At 53.5% G+C, this 15,011-nt stretch overlaps 1 protein-coding gene across 1 annotated transcript; it reads left to right on the top strand.

Annotated features, from left to right (window-relative positions):
- Positions 1-128: 128 nt before the first annotated feature.
- On the top strand, positions 129-14,789 carry DDB1 (damage-specific DNA binding protein 1, 127kDa; the record flags this gene model as incomplete). Its single annotated transcript, XM_009700155.1, has 26 exons — positions 129-277; positions 393-509; positions 1,737-1,958; positions 5,192-5,306; positions 5,422-5,519; positions 6,632-6,790; positions 7,198-7,281; positions 7,460-7,576; positions 7,949-8,051; positions 8,216-8,291; positions 8,373-8,481; positions 8,664-8,842; positions 8,944-9,107; positions 9,194-9,301; positions 9,660-9,867; positions 10,032-10,127; positions 10,377-10,488; positions 11,082-11,205; positions 11,570-11,734; positions 12,143-12,237; positions 12,400-12,570; positions 13,080-13,189; positions 13,404-13,573; positions 13,922-14,024; positions 14,417-14,540; positions 14,647-14,789. Coding segments are annotated over 26 exons (3,362 nt in total), but the record flags the coding sequence as incomplete, so codon positions are not given.
- Positions 14,790-15,011: the final 222 nt, after the last annotated feature.

Genomic DNA, 15,011 nt, shown 5'->3' with positions numbered 1-15,011 from the left:
CTGGGGAGGTGCGGGGCAGACTCCCCAGGATCGGCAGACTCCTGCAGGTTGTTCAATGAGAGCACCCCAAGGTGCCACCTTGTCACTTCTTTGTGGCTCAGCAGTGATTTCTTCTCTCTGTTCTCCAGGGCACTTCACCTCTGCGGAGGATTTGAACCTACTGATCGCCAAGAATACGCGACTGGAGATCTATGTGGTGACAGCGGAAGGGCTGCGACCCGTCAAGGAGGTGGGGATGTATGGCAAGACCGCCGTCATGGAGCTCTTCCGCCCCAAGGTGGGTGTGCTGCGGGGAGGGGGCTGCTCGCCAGCTGGGGAGGGCCTTTGCGGGCGTGCTGGGGCTGCTGGCTTTGACAACCTCCTGAAGCTACGCTGCTGCTCTGCTTTGGCAGGGGGAGAGCAAAGATTTGTTGTTCATCCTGACAGCCAAGTATAACGCCTGCATCCTCGAGTACAAGCAGAACGGGGACAGCATTGATATTATAACCCGTGCCCATGGCAACGTGCAGGTGAGTGAAGCTGCAGCCCCTGGAAGGGGCGAATTCCCTTCCTTAGGGATGGTTTTACTCTGCCAGGGATGAGGGTGCACATAGGCGATGGGTTTCTGCCTTGTTATTTATGATTCTTTGCCTACCACTGACTCTGGTATGGTTCGCCTGCTGCCACTGGTATTTCCAGAGGTTTTTGCCTACAGTGAGTCAGTCTCGGGCTCAGGGACTGAGGACATGGCTACAACTGTGTTCTCAGCGTAGTTTGAAGAATAATACGGTTAATTTGAGAGACTTTTACTGTAAAGAGAATTAGTGCTCAGAACTCAGTGTAAGGTAGAGTCGTCCCTGGGAAATGACTCCTCCGATATTTCATGACTGGTCCCTACATGCTGCATACCAGAAGCGTGACTGCTGAAGTTACTCTTACCGTCGTGGCCGTACAGCATTGTTAATAATTGTCGATGTTCTCCATTGTTCTTTTTTATGTGGATTAAAATCATGCCTTCTGAGCAGGTCAGAAACCCACACGTCTCTTCGGCTTTTTGTTGGTCATTTCCCAAATGATTTCCGTCAGCGGTCAAGCCAAAATATCTTCCATCTGTTTCTGGGCGCTGAGCTTCTGTTGACTTACTGTTGGTGAAGCTGAGCAGGGGGTTACGGGCAGGAGATGTAGGTGGGCATGTCCTGTCAGTAACACGTTAGTGTGTTTGGGGAAAAGTGCTTAATCTTCCCGTGCCACGGTTCTGCCTGGTGACATAAGGAGATGCTGATATCAGCCCCTGTCGAGTAACGCTGAGGGATCTGTGGAGGCTGATAACAAGGGCTGGATTTCTGCAGGGTGATTTTTGGGCATGGATATCAAAGCGCTTCACAGCAGCGAGAGCATCGCTCTCCGGCAGCGATAGGAAGTGGAGGCACAGGATGGCAGTGTGGCTTCTCTGAGGTCATTGAGTAGAGAGTTGGGGTTAGAAAGCCAGTTGCAGGGTCTGCTCCTGGAGCGCCTGGTTCCCAGTGTGTGCTGTGGGAGCTCTGCCAGGCTCCCTGGTGGGCAGGACCTGCTGCTTTAGGCAGGAGATGCCTGAATCGCCTTTGACTTGCCAGATGGTATTTTAACGCCTGTTGGGAGGCACGCAGGGAGTCGTTCCTCTGTACTCTTGTACCTACAATTCTCAAATCCCAAGCGGGGATCCTTTTCTGATGCTAATCGCCCTTTCTCTTTCCCCTCTCCACGGATTTCTCACTCAGGATCGCATTGGCCGTCCCTCAGAGACCGGCATAATTGGCATCATTGACCCAGAGTGCCGGATGATCGGCCTGCGGCTCTATGATGGCCTCTTCAAGGTCATTCCCCTGGATCGGGAGAACAAGGAGTTAAAGGCATTTAACATCCGCCTGGAAGAGCTCCAAGTCATCGATGTGAAGTTTCTCTATGGCTGTCAGGCTCCGACCATCTGCTTTGTCTACCAGGTACCTTGTTCTCGATCGGTGACTTAGGTGGAGGGCGCTGGAGGTTGCTGGTGCACCAGCCAAGGTCTCTAAAGGTCTTCCAAAGGGCTTGGAGCAGCAGCAGCGTCCTGGAGCTAACGGAAAGCAGTGCTTTGGACAGAGCAAGAGGCGGTTCTGGCTGCTGCAGGCTCATTCTGTAGCCGAGGAAAGTCCGTGTTCCTCTGTGCTGCTTTTTTCCATTTCTGGGAGAGAGGAAGCAATGCTCTCCCACAGGAGAGCTGGGCAGCTGATGCTTCGGATGGGACCATTTCCTTCTTAAGTACTCAGGGAGCACATGGGTCTTCCCAGCACTTGCTGAGCAGGTGGATTAGAGCCAGAGTCGATTGTTTCCTATAGGTATACTGCTGTGAGACTTGAGCCTTCCCCTTCAAAAACAGGCAATATGTCTTGTTCGATATTTAGGAGGCCAGTCCAGGAGTGTAAAGAGGGGCCATAACCTCTGCTATCACCTGGGTCCTCACAAAGACAGTGTTTGTGGGCCCTTCTCTAAACGCTTATTTTGAACCAGAGAGCCTTTGCTGTGCTGACTGAGCGAAGGATTATCTTTGCTTTGTCAAATTCCAGGCTAGCCTGGGCCTAGCTGAAAGTTCCTGGCGTGGCAGCACATAGGATCTGCTGTGAATTTAGTTCAGCTTCGGCGTAGTTCTTAGTGGCAAACTTGTAGCGTAAGAGCTACTAACCGTCTGGCAGCAGTGACTTGGTTATTCCCTATCTGGGTCCTGTTGAACCCTCCTAACAGTTACTGGGTGAAGGCACGAGGCAGGAATCACTTTGTCACCATGTAACCAGGGGTGGGGAGGACAGCCCAGATTCCCCCGTGTCAGAACAGTGCTCTCCCTTGTCGCCCGAACAAACGTCAGCGTGCTCTCTTCAGCCTTGCTGGGAAGCGTCCCCAGCTGTCACGTATCCCGCCCACCTCGCAGACACGTGCGTGACGATTTAACGGTACGCACAAAAAAGGAAGGAAACGGGGAGGGGTTGATTACCTGAAAAAGCAAAGGATTTTCAGCTATTGCTAATGCATAGGAACAAGCACTGGTTTCTTACAAAAAGCACTACCTTTCTTGTCTTATTTAGGGGAGAAGGGAGTCATGATTCGTTGTACGACAGAGCCGAGCCTGACCTGGAGGGCTGTGTCGTGCACACTTTCACAACACGTGGCCATCTTGTTTCTGTGGGACTGGGGAGTCTTTGCTCTAGAAATATACACTAAGGGTGGCTGACTCACTGTGTATTTCTGGTTTTTACTCACTGCCCGGGTGAGTTCCCCAAAGCTAGGAAGCCTAGCAGTGGTGGTGTGCTGCTCTGAAAAGCGCTGAGTTTACCTGTGAGTTTGATTAGTACCGTCGCTGTTGTGTGCTGGGGAAACTGAGGCAGAGAGGGCTGGTGATTTGGACAAATTCTTAAACTCGGTGTCACGTCCTGGACAGGAGTTTCCACTCGGTGCTCAAGAGGATCGTAAAGGAGGAGCTTGGTCACCCCAGGTAGTCAGCAAGTAAAAAAGGACTTGTCTGGAGATCTGACATATTTACAGATTAAATCAGAGCAAATCTGTTAATGGTTCGTTCGTTATAAATGTGTATTATATGAATAAAGAGTAAATTAATAGCTTGCTCCGTGTCTAACACTCAGTATGAATTTTATCTTTGCAACAGGAGCGAGATCAAAGTTCTGTCTGACTCATTAGGCCTTACATAAAACTCTGGCTTTGTTTTGGTCCCTGGGTGTCTGACTTGCGTGCGTGTGGAGAGGGGAACGTTTCCAAGCTGCTGCTTTGATTCCTTCTCAATTTATTAATCATTATCACAGGATTTGGACTCAATGGAATAGCAGTGTGTGAGATAATTTTTGTGTAGTTCTGAAACCAGAGGAAGATACCACAGAAAGGGGAAGTTCATAAAAATAAAAAAAGGCCTGAGGACCGCTGTGGCGTGGAGTGTAAAGGTCCAGAAATGTCAAAGGTTTCATTAATGACTCCTCTGCCATTTTAACAGCCCCACTTCAACTTTCTCCTCCCCATGGAGCTCTTTCTCCTCTTGGCTTCCCCTTCTCTGTCAGCCAGGTCTGCTCTTTGCTTCCCTTGGTGCTGCACCGCTGGCTCTGGCCAGGACCTCGGGCTCCGGAGCGCCGTCAGTGGGGATGTTTGCCAAGCAGCAGAGGCAGTGAGGGGTGAGCCAGGAGGTGCCCAGCTTTCCTGCGAGTGTTTGTTTACAGAGCTGACGGCTGCAGGGAGAGAAAAAAAAAGAAAAATGCTTTTACTCAGATCTGGAAAGCGGTGAGGCGTAATAAATAAAAAGATGAATGGTTCTTTTTAAGTAGTTCTGTGAACAACGTGACTAAGGAAACCTGGCTCCCTGTGATTTAGAGCCTTGTCTTAGCTTTTGAGAGATGAAATTGGTCCGTGGGTTACGTTCAAAGCCCTCTCTGTGCTTTGGGTGCTCATACGTCTTTTTCCCATGTGGGTTCCCAAGCGTTTGTTAGCGTAGGTCACCTTTCCCGTGGTGGGGTGCTGATTTGGGGGCCTCTTCTCCACCCAGTGCATATTACAGTGAAGGCTGCCTGGACTCACTGCCTCGGAGACCTCAGTGCGCATCATGTTTGGTCAAAGAAGCCCTGCTGGGCTAGGAGCTACGGGAATGGTAGAGCCATTGCGGGATTATTCGGCAAGCAGATTATGTTTCCTCAGGAAATCAGACTGAAGGGTCTGAGGAACATTGAGATGGGAGCTCAGCTGCTCTGGCACCTGCGCCGTTACAGCAGACCTGAATTCCTGAACGCCTTGCTGGAGCTGGAGGCAGCGGCAATACTGCCTAGTGCCACTCGTGCCCAGATTTGTAAAGAGCTGTGCATCAGATGAATGCAAGTCCCAGAAAATCACTTGTATAAAAATGCAAAAATAGTTTACAATCTCTTTTGGCACAGGGATTTATTCAAACGTTGTTCTACGTGTGGATAAAGTTAGGGAAAACATTAGCGTGTGCATGTTCAGACACAGGTGCGGTTTGAGGGAGACCGAAGAGGAGGTGGGCAGGGTGGGAAGCCTCAGCAGCTTGCTGGCGATGGTGCTCTTGCAGGAGATGAGGTGGAGTCTCCTTGCTTCGCAGGTTGCTGGTCAGATCTGCTTCTGGAGTCGCTGTTGCTGTGCACATGAGGCTGTCGTCAGTGTACATGGTCATTTGTGGCTTCTCTTTCAGGACCCTCAGGGTCGCCACGTCAAAACGTACGAGGTGTCCCTGCGCGAGAAGGAGTTTAACAAAGGTCCATGGAAACAGGAGAACGTAGAGGCCGAAGCCTCCATGGTCATTGCAGGTTGGTTGGGCCTTCTTTGTAAAAGATCTTCCCTCCCGTTTCTTTCTCAAGGCTGAATGCCTCAGTCGTGTTGCACAGGTTCTCTGATCAGACACTTGTCTTCTCCCCTGCACAGTGCCAGAGCCTTTCGGAGGCGCGATCATCATTGGGCAGGAGTCTATCACCTATCACAACGGAGATAAATACCTAGCTATAGCTCCACCTATCATCAAGGTGAGTGACTACTGAGATCCAGAAATGCGACCCGTGTAATTCCTCCATTCCTAGGCGTCTCCCAGAGTGATGGTAGGATATTGGGCTACTTGTAGCCAGGAGTTTAAACTGCTCTTGTCTCCAGGTGTAGTCTCATAGGGCCACTTACTCCCAGAGGTTTGGCAAGTGTGAATGTTTGGTGCGATGCCTGGTCTGTGTTTTTGGGGGCTGAGGGACGTATGTGATCCTTGTGCTGGTGGCAGCGTATGCTTGCACTGCAGTGTGTGGCTCTGCTCTCTGTGGAGTGCTCGGAAATGGTGCAGTAAAGCTGAAATCTTCTCTGGGCCCCAGAGAAAGGGATTAATTAGGAGGTAGTGCGTGGTTTGGGTGTGGGTCCAGGCCAGAGTCTGATTTCATTTCGGGCAGCAAAAGACATGAATGAGCTCCTTGGAGACTTGAGTCCACCAGTGTATGATTGGGGCACTTGTTCAAAGGGAAAAAGACTTGCAGAGTTTGTGACAGAAGTTGAGCTTGTGGTTTTTGTCAGAGGGACGGGCCAGTTCCCACATTTAAATGGTGCCGGAAGCACAAATGGCATGGCTGAGGTGCTGCTCAGGGCTGAAAGAGGGCTTTAGCTATGATCAAAAGGTCCTTTTAAGCTGGAAGTAATGATGGGCTAGAAAAGAGCTATAAATCTTGGGTAAAGAAATACTAATATTGTTGCCTGAATGCCTGCAGGGTCTCAGACCAGTACTGGAGCTCTGTGATGGAGAGCGTGGTATATTGGAGCAGGCAGAGCGAGTCGCCTGTGCTCTGCTGACGTGCGGATCTGGGCCTTGACCTGCAAGCAGAGCACAGGCACGTCTGTACTCAAGGCCAGTGGGATGTTCGCATACAATAAAGATCTGCAAAATCAGGATTTTTAAACCAAAACCAAATATGTTGGCAAGAGACTAGGCAGCATCCATCACAGAGAGCAAAATGTCTGCAGAGCTTGGGTCCAGAGATGCAGCAGGCTTGGAGCTCTGCAGGTCGCAGATAGCATCCCTGCATCTGTGGAAGGCCCAGCATTAGGAAAACCAGGCTTTCTGATGGCATCGTTCCTAAAAATTCCCCTCCTCCTTTGCGTGCAGCAAAGTACAATTGTGTGCCACAACCGCGTGGATCCCAATGGGTCCCGTTACTTGCTGGGGGACATGGAAGGACGCCTCTTCATGCTGCTCCTGGAGAAGGAGGAACAGATGGATGGCACCGTCACCTTGAAGGACCTCCGCGTGGAACTGCTCGGTGAGGTAGGACTCGGCCACATCGCGTGCGCTGTCCCTGTCACTTCTCACCGCCTGGGTGGGAGGCTCCGCTGGCTGGAAATGCTGTGCTGAGGACTGAGTGGCAGGAACAGTGTCTCTTTTGGAGCCCAGGGTGGTGTTTCACAGTTGTCACAGCTCTGAACTGTCGGTTGTTAGGAAATTCCCTATGTGGGCACTTGAAGGTTTACACCATCTTCCCAGGTTTTTGCCTGGTGCTTGTGCGCTGTCCTTGGGAGAAGCTTGGACTCTCCGTGGGTTTTGTACAGGGATTAAATTCTCCTCCTCTGCCCAGGCTCTTCCTGTTGGGCTGCAGCTCGGATGTGGTGCTTGCAGGGTGTGGCGGGGTCCTTTTCAGGCTAGGGGTGGTTCACCTGCATCTTCTCAATTCCCAGACATCCATTGCAGAGTGCTTGACCTACCTGGACAACGGAGTTGTGTTTGTCGGCTCTCGGCTTGGGGATTCCCAGCTTGTGAAGGTACCGCTGTCTTCTGGCTTAGTTGTGTGTTCAGACAGGATTTTGTACATATTTATTTTCGTCATGGCCTTGAGAGGTGTATGTGGATAAATTTTCCTTTCTTCTCCTTGTCTGCCCTACACCCTTTCCACTTGCTTGGTCTTGCTTGTTGAAAGCTGATGATTGTGTTTATTCATAGCTCAATGTGGACAGCAACGAGCAGGGCTCCTATGTAGTGGCTATGGAGACCTTCACCAACCTCGGTCCCATCGTCGATATGTGTGTGGTAGACCTGGAAAGACAAGGACAAGGGCAGGTAACGTTGATTCTGCTTTTCTTTTGTCAGTGCCAGGGATGTCTGGGCCAGCCAGATGTATGCGTGGGTTGTCTGTGGAAGGAAAAGATTACAAACCATTTATTGGTGGATCTCAAAGTCTACTCCAGGTGCAGGGATGGTATTGAGGTCTTACATTGAAGAGTGGTATGAGCGGGGAGGCTAATTCTTGGATACCCCCCTTCACGAGGAAGGGGTTGTCTTCATGCAATGGGGAAGGATCCACTGCCAAAAAACTTCCTCTGAGAAGTGGAGAAGATGGGTTCCCCATCTGCCCCTGAACCCATCGCTACAAGGAGGAGTGGGGAAAGCTTCCCAGCAACAGTTGGTAAAGATCATCTGCTTTTCCTCCAGCTGGTCACATGCTCAGGTGCGTTTAAAGAGGGTTCGCTGCGGATCATCCGGAATGGCATTGGGATTCATGAGCATGCCAGCATTGACTTGCCGGGGATTAAAGGTGCGTGAGCTGCTCAGTGCTGTCAAATACCAACCCACAGCCTCCGAGGGCCCAGTGGGGACACATCGTGTGCACAGACTGAGGCTGGGGTGTGGGGCAGGGGACTTGCCACCCACCAGCTTTTGGAATATTCACTGTGAGCAAATGTGACCTCTTTGTTGCAGGCTTGTGGCCCCTGAGGTCAGACTCTCATCGTGAAACGGACAATACGTTGGTTCTGTCCTTTGTTGGCCAGACCAGGTAAGGGGGGGGTTAACGCTGAGCCAGGCTCTCAGCCACGCGTTGCAGCATGATATAACAGGAGTTCCCTTTTCTGTTCAGAGTTCTTATGTTAAATGGAGAGGAAGTAGAAGAGACAGAGCTCACGGGGTTTGTAGACGATCAGCAGACTTTCTTCTGCGGCAATGTGGCACATCAGCAATTGATCCAGGTAATGCCATTTCCAGGGAAGTGCAGATATGTCTCTCACGGTGACCCTACAGCCCTTAGTGATTGTGGGGCTAACCCAGATCTGTGTCACTTATCAGGGACAGGGTTTGCAGTACTTCCCTGGGCCGATGTCAGAAGGGAGGTGTTGTTCTGGCTCTGAGGGGAGGTGTTCTCTCTCCCCAGATTACCTCTGCCTCTGTGAGACTGGTTAGTCAGGAGCCCAAAGCCCTGGTGAGCGAGTGGAAGGAGCCCAACGGAAAGAACATCAGCGTGGCTTCCTGCAACAGCAACCAGGTAGTGGTGGCTGTGGGACGAGCCCTGTACTACCTGGAGATCCGGCCCCAGGAGCTCAGGCAGATCAGGTGAGTGCATGTCTCTCGTCCTGGCCTGAGGGCTCTCGGCCTCTCCTGTCTGTCTTTGGGCTCTGAACTGACACCTCTCTCTGCTCCCTCCTTCCTGCCAGCTGCACAGAAATGGAGCATGAAGTTGCCTGCCTGGACATCACCCCTTTGGGGGACACTAACGGCATGTCCCCGCTGTGTGCAATCGGGCTCTGGACTGACATCTCTGCCCGCATCCTAAAGCTGCCTTCATTTGAACTGCTGCACAAAGAGATGCTGGGAGGAGGTAGGGCTCTGCTGGGTGGTGGCAGCGGTCACTGACCTGCCTGAGTCGTGAGTGACATCAGCCTTCTCTTCTCCTGCTCCCTGCAGAAATTATCCCTCGCTCCATCCTGATGACGACCTTCGAGAGCAGCCATTACCTCCTGTGTGCCCTGGGGGACGGAGCCCTCTTCTACTTTGGGCTCAGCCTGGAGACAGGTGAGTGCAGGGCCTAGCACCGAGCGGGCTGCTGGAGAGGGTGGCTGGACTTGTGCCCTCTTATTTGCTTGACGTGCTTTCTTTCATCCTGCTGGAGAGATCTCTTTTTCTTGATTTCTCACTGTGATGGGGTCGTGCTCGGGTGGGACTGGCTGTGGGCACTGGGCACTGGTGGATTTCTCCAGGGGACTCTGGAGGAAGGAGGTCAATGCTTTCATCCGTTCCTTTGCGGCCCTGTGCTGACAGCAGGATGCATTTACCTGCACTCATTTCTTCCCAAGGTGTTGCAACCGCATTGCACTCTGCCGTCCTGCTCTTGCGAGCTCTGTTGTGGCAGCTCCCAACACTGACGCTCCAGGTGTGCGGAGTTATCGGAAGAAGGTGACCCTTGGGACCCAGCCCACCGTCCTAAGGACCTTCCGCTCCCTGTCCACCACCAACGTGTTTGCCTGCTCTGACCGCCCCACTGTCATCTACAGCAGTAACCACAAGCTGGTCTTCTCCAACGTCAACCTGAAGGAGGTGAACTACATGTGTCCCCTCAACTCGGATGGCTATCCCGACAGGTGAGCCTGCCCCTTGCCTCGTGTGACACGGGCTGGGGGAGGTTTGGACTTTGCAATGGGATCCTGGATCAGCAGTTTTGAGAGGGAGGTTCTTGCTGTGCCGCTTACCTTAAATGTGCCATTGCTCATGTTTTTTGTGTGGGTTTTTTTTTCCCCCCGTACAGCTTGGCGTTGGCCAATAACAGCACCCTGACAATTGGCACCATTGACGAGATCCAGAAGCTGCACATCCGCACGGTTCCCCTCTATGAATCGCCCAGGTGAGCTCAGCAGGGGGAGGGAGCCCAGCTTGAGGGCCCACGCTCTGCTGCATGGGACAAGGCTGGGGGAAGGTTTCGCAGTCGGCGTTCCTGTTGTGGGCTCAGTTAGCACCCAGACAGAATTGGTGGCTTGTGCTGAGAGCAGTCTGGGCAAGTGAACAGCTTGTCTCCTGTTTCCAAAGCCTCTATGGTCTCCTTGGAGTGGCCTGTCCTGGCTCTCCTGCCCACACAGCTCCCTTTGTCCCGCAGGAAGATCTGCTACCAAGAGGTATCGCAGTGTTTCGGCGTGCTCTCAAGTCGTATCGAGGTGCAGGATGCCAGTGGAGGTACCACTGCGCTCAGACCCAGCGCCAGCACCCAGGTGAGGGGTAGCTACTAGATTGTCCCTGAGCTCTGGGCCGTGGGTGTCTCAGTTCCTCAGGCCAAACCATGATGCAGATTTTCCTTGCCCATCTTCTCTTCCAAAGCTCTGAGTGCAAGCTCTCCCTTTGGCGGCCTGGGAGGAGGTGGGGTGGTAAGATCTCTCCGTGGTGGTGACAAGGGCTCTCGGTGCCACTCTCTGGCAGCCTGGGCATGCTCACTGTTCCGTCTGATCACCTTTGGGTTTTGAGTGCTGCTCCTTCAGCCTCCCGTACCAGCTTCTGTTTGGTCTCAAGTGGTTTCCTTCTCCCAGGGATGCAGGCACAAGTCCCCTTCAGGCAGTAGCGCTGGTGGAAGCCACAACACTGCATAAACTCTTCTATTAATGCTCCTGCAGTGCTACCTCTGCCATGCAGGTCCCACGTCTCTGCTGGTGCTGGGAGCGTGTCCCTTTACTCAGGCCCAGGGAACTCCTTGCTTCACCTTCTCTCCCGTTTGTTCTTCTCGTCCCCGGTTGCCTCAGCCTGTGTGGAGCAGCGTGAGGACACGCTGAGTAGCACGAGGGAGGATGTGACCGATCTTACTGTGTCCTAGGCCCTGTCCAGCAGCGTGAGCACCAGCAAGCTGTTCTCCAGCAGCACAGCACCGCATGAGACATCCTTCGGAGAGGAGGTGGAGGTGCACAACCTGCTCATCATAGATCAGCACACCTTCGAAGGTAGCGGGTCCCAAATGCTGGCTGTACCCTAGTCTAGTTTTCCCCTCCGAGACAAGCCCATCAGCCTGTGGCTGAGACTGGTGATCTTCAAAGACTTGTGAAGATCTGTCATCTTGCATGTTTCCTTCAGTCAAAGTATTTTTCCCTCGAGGAGTGTCAGCCATAGGGCATAGGTTTAAGGCACGGTGGTTTTTGGTGGCACAAGGAGGTCGTGGGAAACAGGAGAGGGGATCTCCAGGCAGCTACCTGGGACGTGTCTGAAGTTTTCAGCGGCTCCTAGGCAAGCTGCTGTGCCCACGCGCGGAGGTGCTGCCTGCCGGGACCCATGGGACCCAGTTGTTTCTGCCTTTCCCTCTTTGCACAGTGCTTCATGCTCACCAGTTTCTGCAAAACGAATACGCCCTCAGCCTGGTCTCCTGCAAGCTTGGCAAGGATCCAAACACCTACTTCATCGTGGGCACCGCCATGGTATATCCTGAGGAGGCAGAGCCCAAACAGGGCCGCATCGTTGTCTTCCACTACTCGGATGGTAAGAGCGAGGTCTTCTCGCGTGGCCAAGTCCAGCTGCTCATCAGAGATGAGCTCCTCAGGTCCAAGAGAGCTCACGTCCCAGTAGCAGGCGGAGGGTTTTTCCCGAGGGGCCTGCTGTCAGCCGCCCACAGCAGGATCTGTAGGTGCTCTCTCTCTGCTGCAGATTATCACGGCGTGTTCCCTTTCCCCCCATCTCCTAGAGAAGCCCAAGAATCCCTCCCCAGAACTGGATTCTGGGATTTGCTTTCTGTGTGTCTGCCCCTTTTCTGTGTTACTTGTCCACAGATCCTCTGAGAGAGTTTCTAGGGGAAGCAATGTTGTTTAGAGCACCTGAGCTGAATCCCCTTGGCTTGCCAGCCTTGGGAGTGCAGGGCAAATCACTGGGCGGTGCATGGGTTTATTCCAGGGAAGCTGCAGAGCCTGGCTGAGAAGGAAGTCAAGGGGGCTGTGTATTCCATGGTGGAGTTCAACGGGAAGCTGTTAGCCAGCATCAACAGCACGGTAGGGCCCTCGCAAGACCCTGACTTATTTTGGGAGCGTGTTTCAGAGCTGGAAGCTGCTCCAGCTGTATGGATGTCAGCCAGGTCCCCCATCTCTGTTGGGGAGCGTGTCCTGGCTGGCATGGGTGTCCGTGCTGGCTCAGAGCTGTGTCCCTTCCTTCAGGTGCGCCTGTATGAGTGGACAGCAGAGAAAGAGCTGCGCACAGAGTGCAACCATTACAACAACATCATGGCGCTCTACCTGAAGACTAAGGGGGACTTCATCCTTGTGGGAGACCTGATGCGGTCTGTCCTCCTCCTTGCTTACAAGCCCATGGAAGGAAACTTTGAGGAGGTATCGATGCTGTTGAATAGTCTTGATCGAAGGTGTGCTGGGAGCCTGTGCTCCCTGCTCCGCTAGGCTCTGGGGAGAGGGAAGAGTGTTTAGGGTGATAAAAGGAGGAGTCTGGCTCACCCCACCTTGCCAGCCCTTTGAAGACAAGGACGTAGGGCTGTGCAGTGAGAGCAGCATCACCTGGACGTGCTTTTACACGGACCCCTGTGGTTTCTGGGCAATGAATCGGCAGCCTTGAGAAGAGCAGGCTTTGGGTGCACGCTTGCCGCCTGCCAGGGTGGGGAGCTGCCATCTGGACTGCCTGTTGTACAGTTGGAATGGCTTAGTGCGACTGTAGCCCCATCTCTGTCAGCAAACCTGGCGTAGCTGGGGGACGGACCAGGCACTGAGACAGTCTGTGCCCTTCAAGTGTTGGAGTGCTCCTGAATGTCGGTGTTGGGGGGAATGAAGATACCGGATCACAGGACAGGCCATCTGGGCACACTGCGTCTCCTCTTGTCCCCTTCCAGATTGCCCGGGACTTCAATCCAAACTGGATGAGTGCCGTGGAGATCCTGGACGACGACAACTTCCTGGGAGCAGAGAACGCTTTCAATTTGTTTGTGTGCCAGAAGGACAGGTGAGCTGGCTGTGAGAGGGATGTGGCAATGTGTGACGGGAGGGATGGGGTGATAGGACCTTCTGGTCTCCTCCCCGTTACAGCTACAGAGGCATGGGTGTCAGGCACGAGAGCTGGGAGGAGCACGCCCAGCTCTGAGGAGCAGGGAGGTGGGAGCAGGGGAAGCTTTCACGTCACCGCAGCACAGACTGAGCAGGGTGCTTTGGGATTTCAGTGCGGCCACGACGGATGAGGAACGCCAGCACTTGCAGGAGGTGGGGCTGTCCCACCTGGGAGAGTTTGTCAATGTCTTCTGTCACGGATCTCTGGTCATGCAGAACCTGGGTGAGACGTCCACACCAACACAGGGCTCGGTTCTCTTCGGCACAGTCAACGGCATGATTGGTAAGGGTCAGGGTTCCCCAGCCGGAGCCGGGGGGTTACATGTAGGTCCTCTTCCCTGCTGCTGAACCTGGCGCTGGTGTTTCCTCACGTCTCCACTCTTCTCTGCTCCCCAGTCGAGTGATGCTCGGTGCCATACTCCTTTCAGAAACCTGCTTTTCTCTCTGGATTGCTTCCAGGAGAGGAAAATGCTCTGACTTGCTTTGAAACTCCTTCCTTGTCCCGGCTCTCCCAAGGCACCAGCTTCCAGCACAAGTCCAGTCCTGGCCGCCTGCCAATCCCTGCCTACGGGGAGCTGCCAGGATGCCCCAGCGTGAGCCCTGAACATTCGTCTTTGTTTTACCTTTGCAGGACTGGTGACCTCGCTGTCGGAGAGCTGGTACAACCTCCTCCTGGACATGCAGAACAGGCTGAATAAAGTCATCAAGAGCGTGGGCAAGATTGAGCACTCCTTATATCCTTTCGCAGTTCAGTTGAGAGCCTGTGCCAGTCAATACTGGGGGCTGGCTTGTGAACTGGGCCTGAGCCAGGCGTGGGGTGGGACGTCGGAGGTTTTTATCTCTGGTAGGACGCTCTGGTGGGAGTGTACGGCAGCTGGAGAGGGTGGTAGTGCATTTGCCAGGTGCCCAGGGCTTTCTGCTCGCAGAGAAGTTGCCTGCAGTAGAGAGGGATCTATCTTGCAGGCTTTGAGGACGAATCTGGCTTTGTGGTAGCCCTAAAAATGTGACACAAGTTCTGTGATCCTCCTGACACAGCATTGTCGGCTTGTCTGGGGCAGCTGCTGTGTGCAGCCGTAGTCTAGGGCTGGTGTTATTCCATGTGGATCTGGCTCCTTGACGGTGGCACTTGGAGATCATTTCACACCGAACGCAAGACGGAACCGGCTACGGGGTTCATTGACGGTGACCTGATTGAAAGCTTCCTAGACATCAGCAGGCCCAAGATGCAGGAGGTGGTGGCAAACTTGCAGGTGAGATGGGCGATGTGAGCTTAGACCCTTCAAGGTGATGATCTGGGAGCGTTCTTCGGCACCTGCCGATGTCTCCGTGCTCCGATGCCTTTTTCTCTCCTTGCAGATTGATGACGGCAGCGGCATGAAGAGGGAGGCCACCGTAGACGACCTGATAAAGATCGTGGAGGAGCTGACCCGGATCCATTAGCAGGATTCGGCATCGTTCCCTAGCACCTTCCTCCACGTAGAGCAAGGGAGTCTTTTCCCCGCCTGCAGCTTGGGGACCCCTGGCCGGCTGCACCCAACACCAGCGGTGGTGACCCTTGCCCGAGGGGACGTGGGGGAAGGAGTCTCTGAAGGGGAGAGCTTGCTTAGGGATTTGGGGGGGTGTTGGTCAGGCACCACGTCATGGCCTGCTTGGATTCACGAATCCGGCGGACTCGGCTGCTGACCCAGAACTGGGCTTCGCTGGTCGCTCTCACTGGGTGA

Source organism: Cariama cristata, unplaced genomic scaffold (genome assembly GCF_000690535.1).
Source record: "Cariama cristata isolate BGI_N322 unplaced genomic scaffold, ASM69053v1 scaffold35055, whole genome shotgun sequence".
Lineage (NCBI taxonomy): Eukaryota > Metazoa > Chordata > Aves > Cariamiformes > Cariamidae > Cariama > Cariama cristata.
This window is presented reverse-complemented; position numbering and strand designations above follow the sequence as displayed.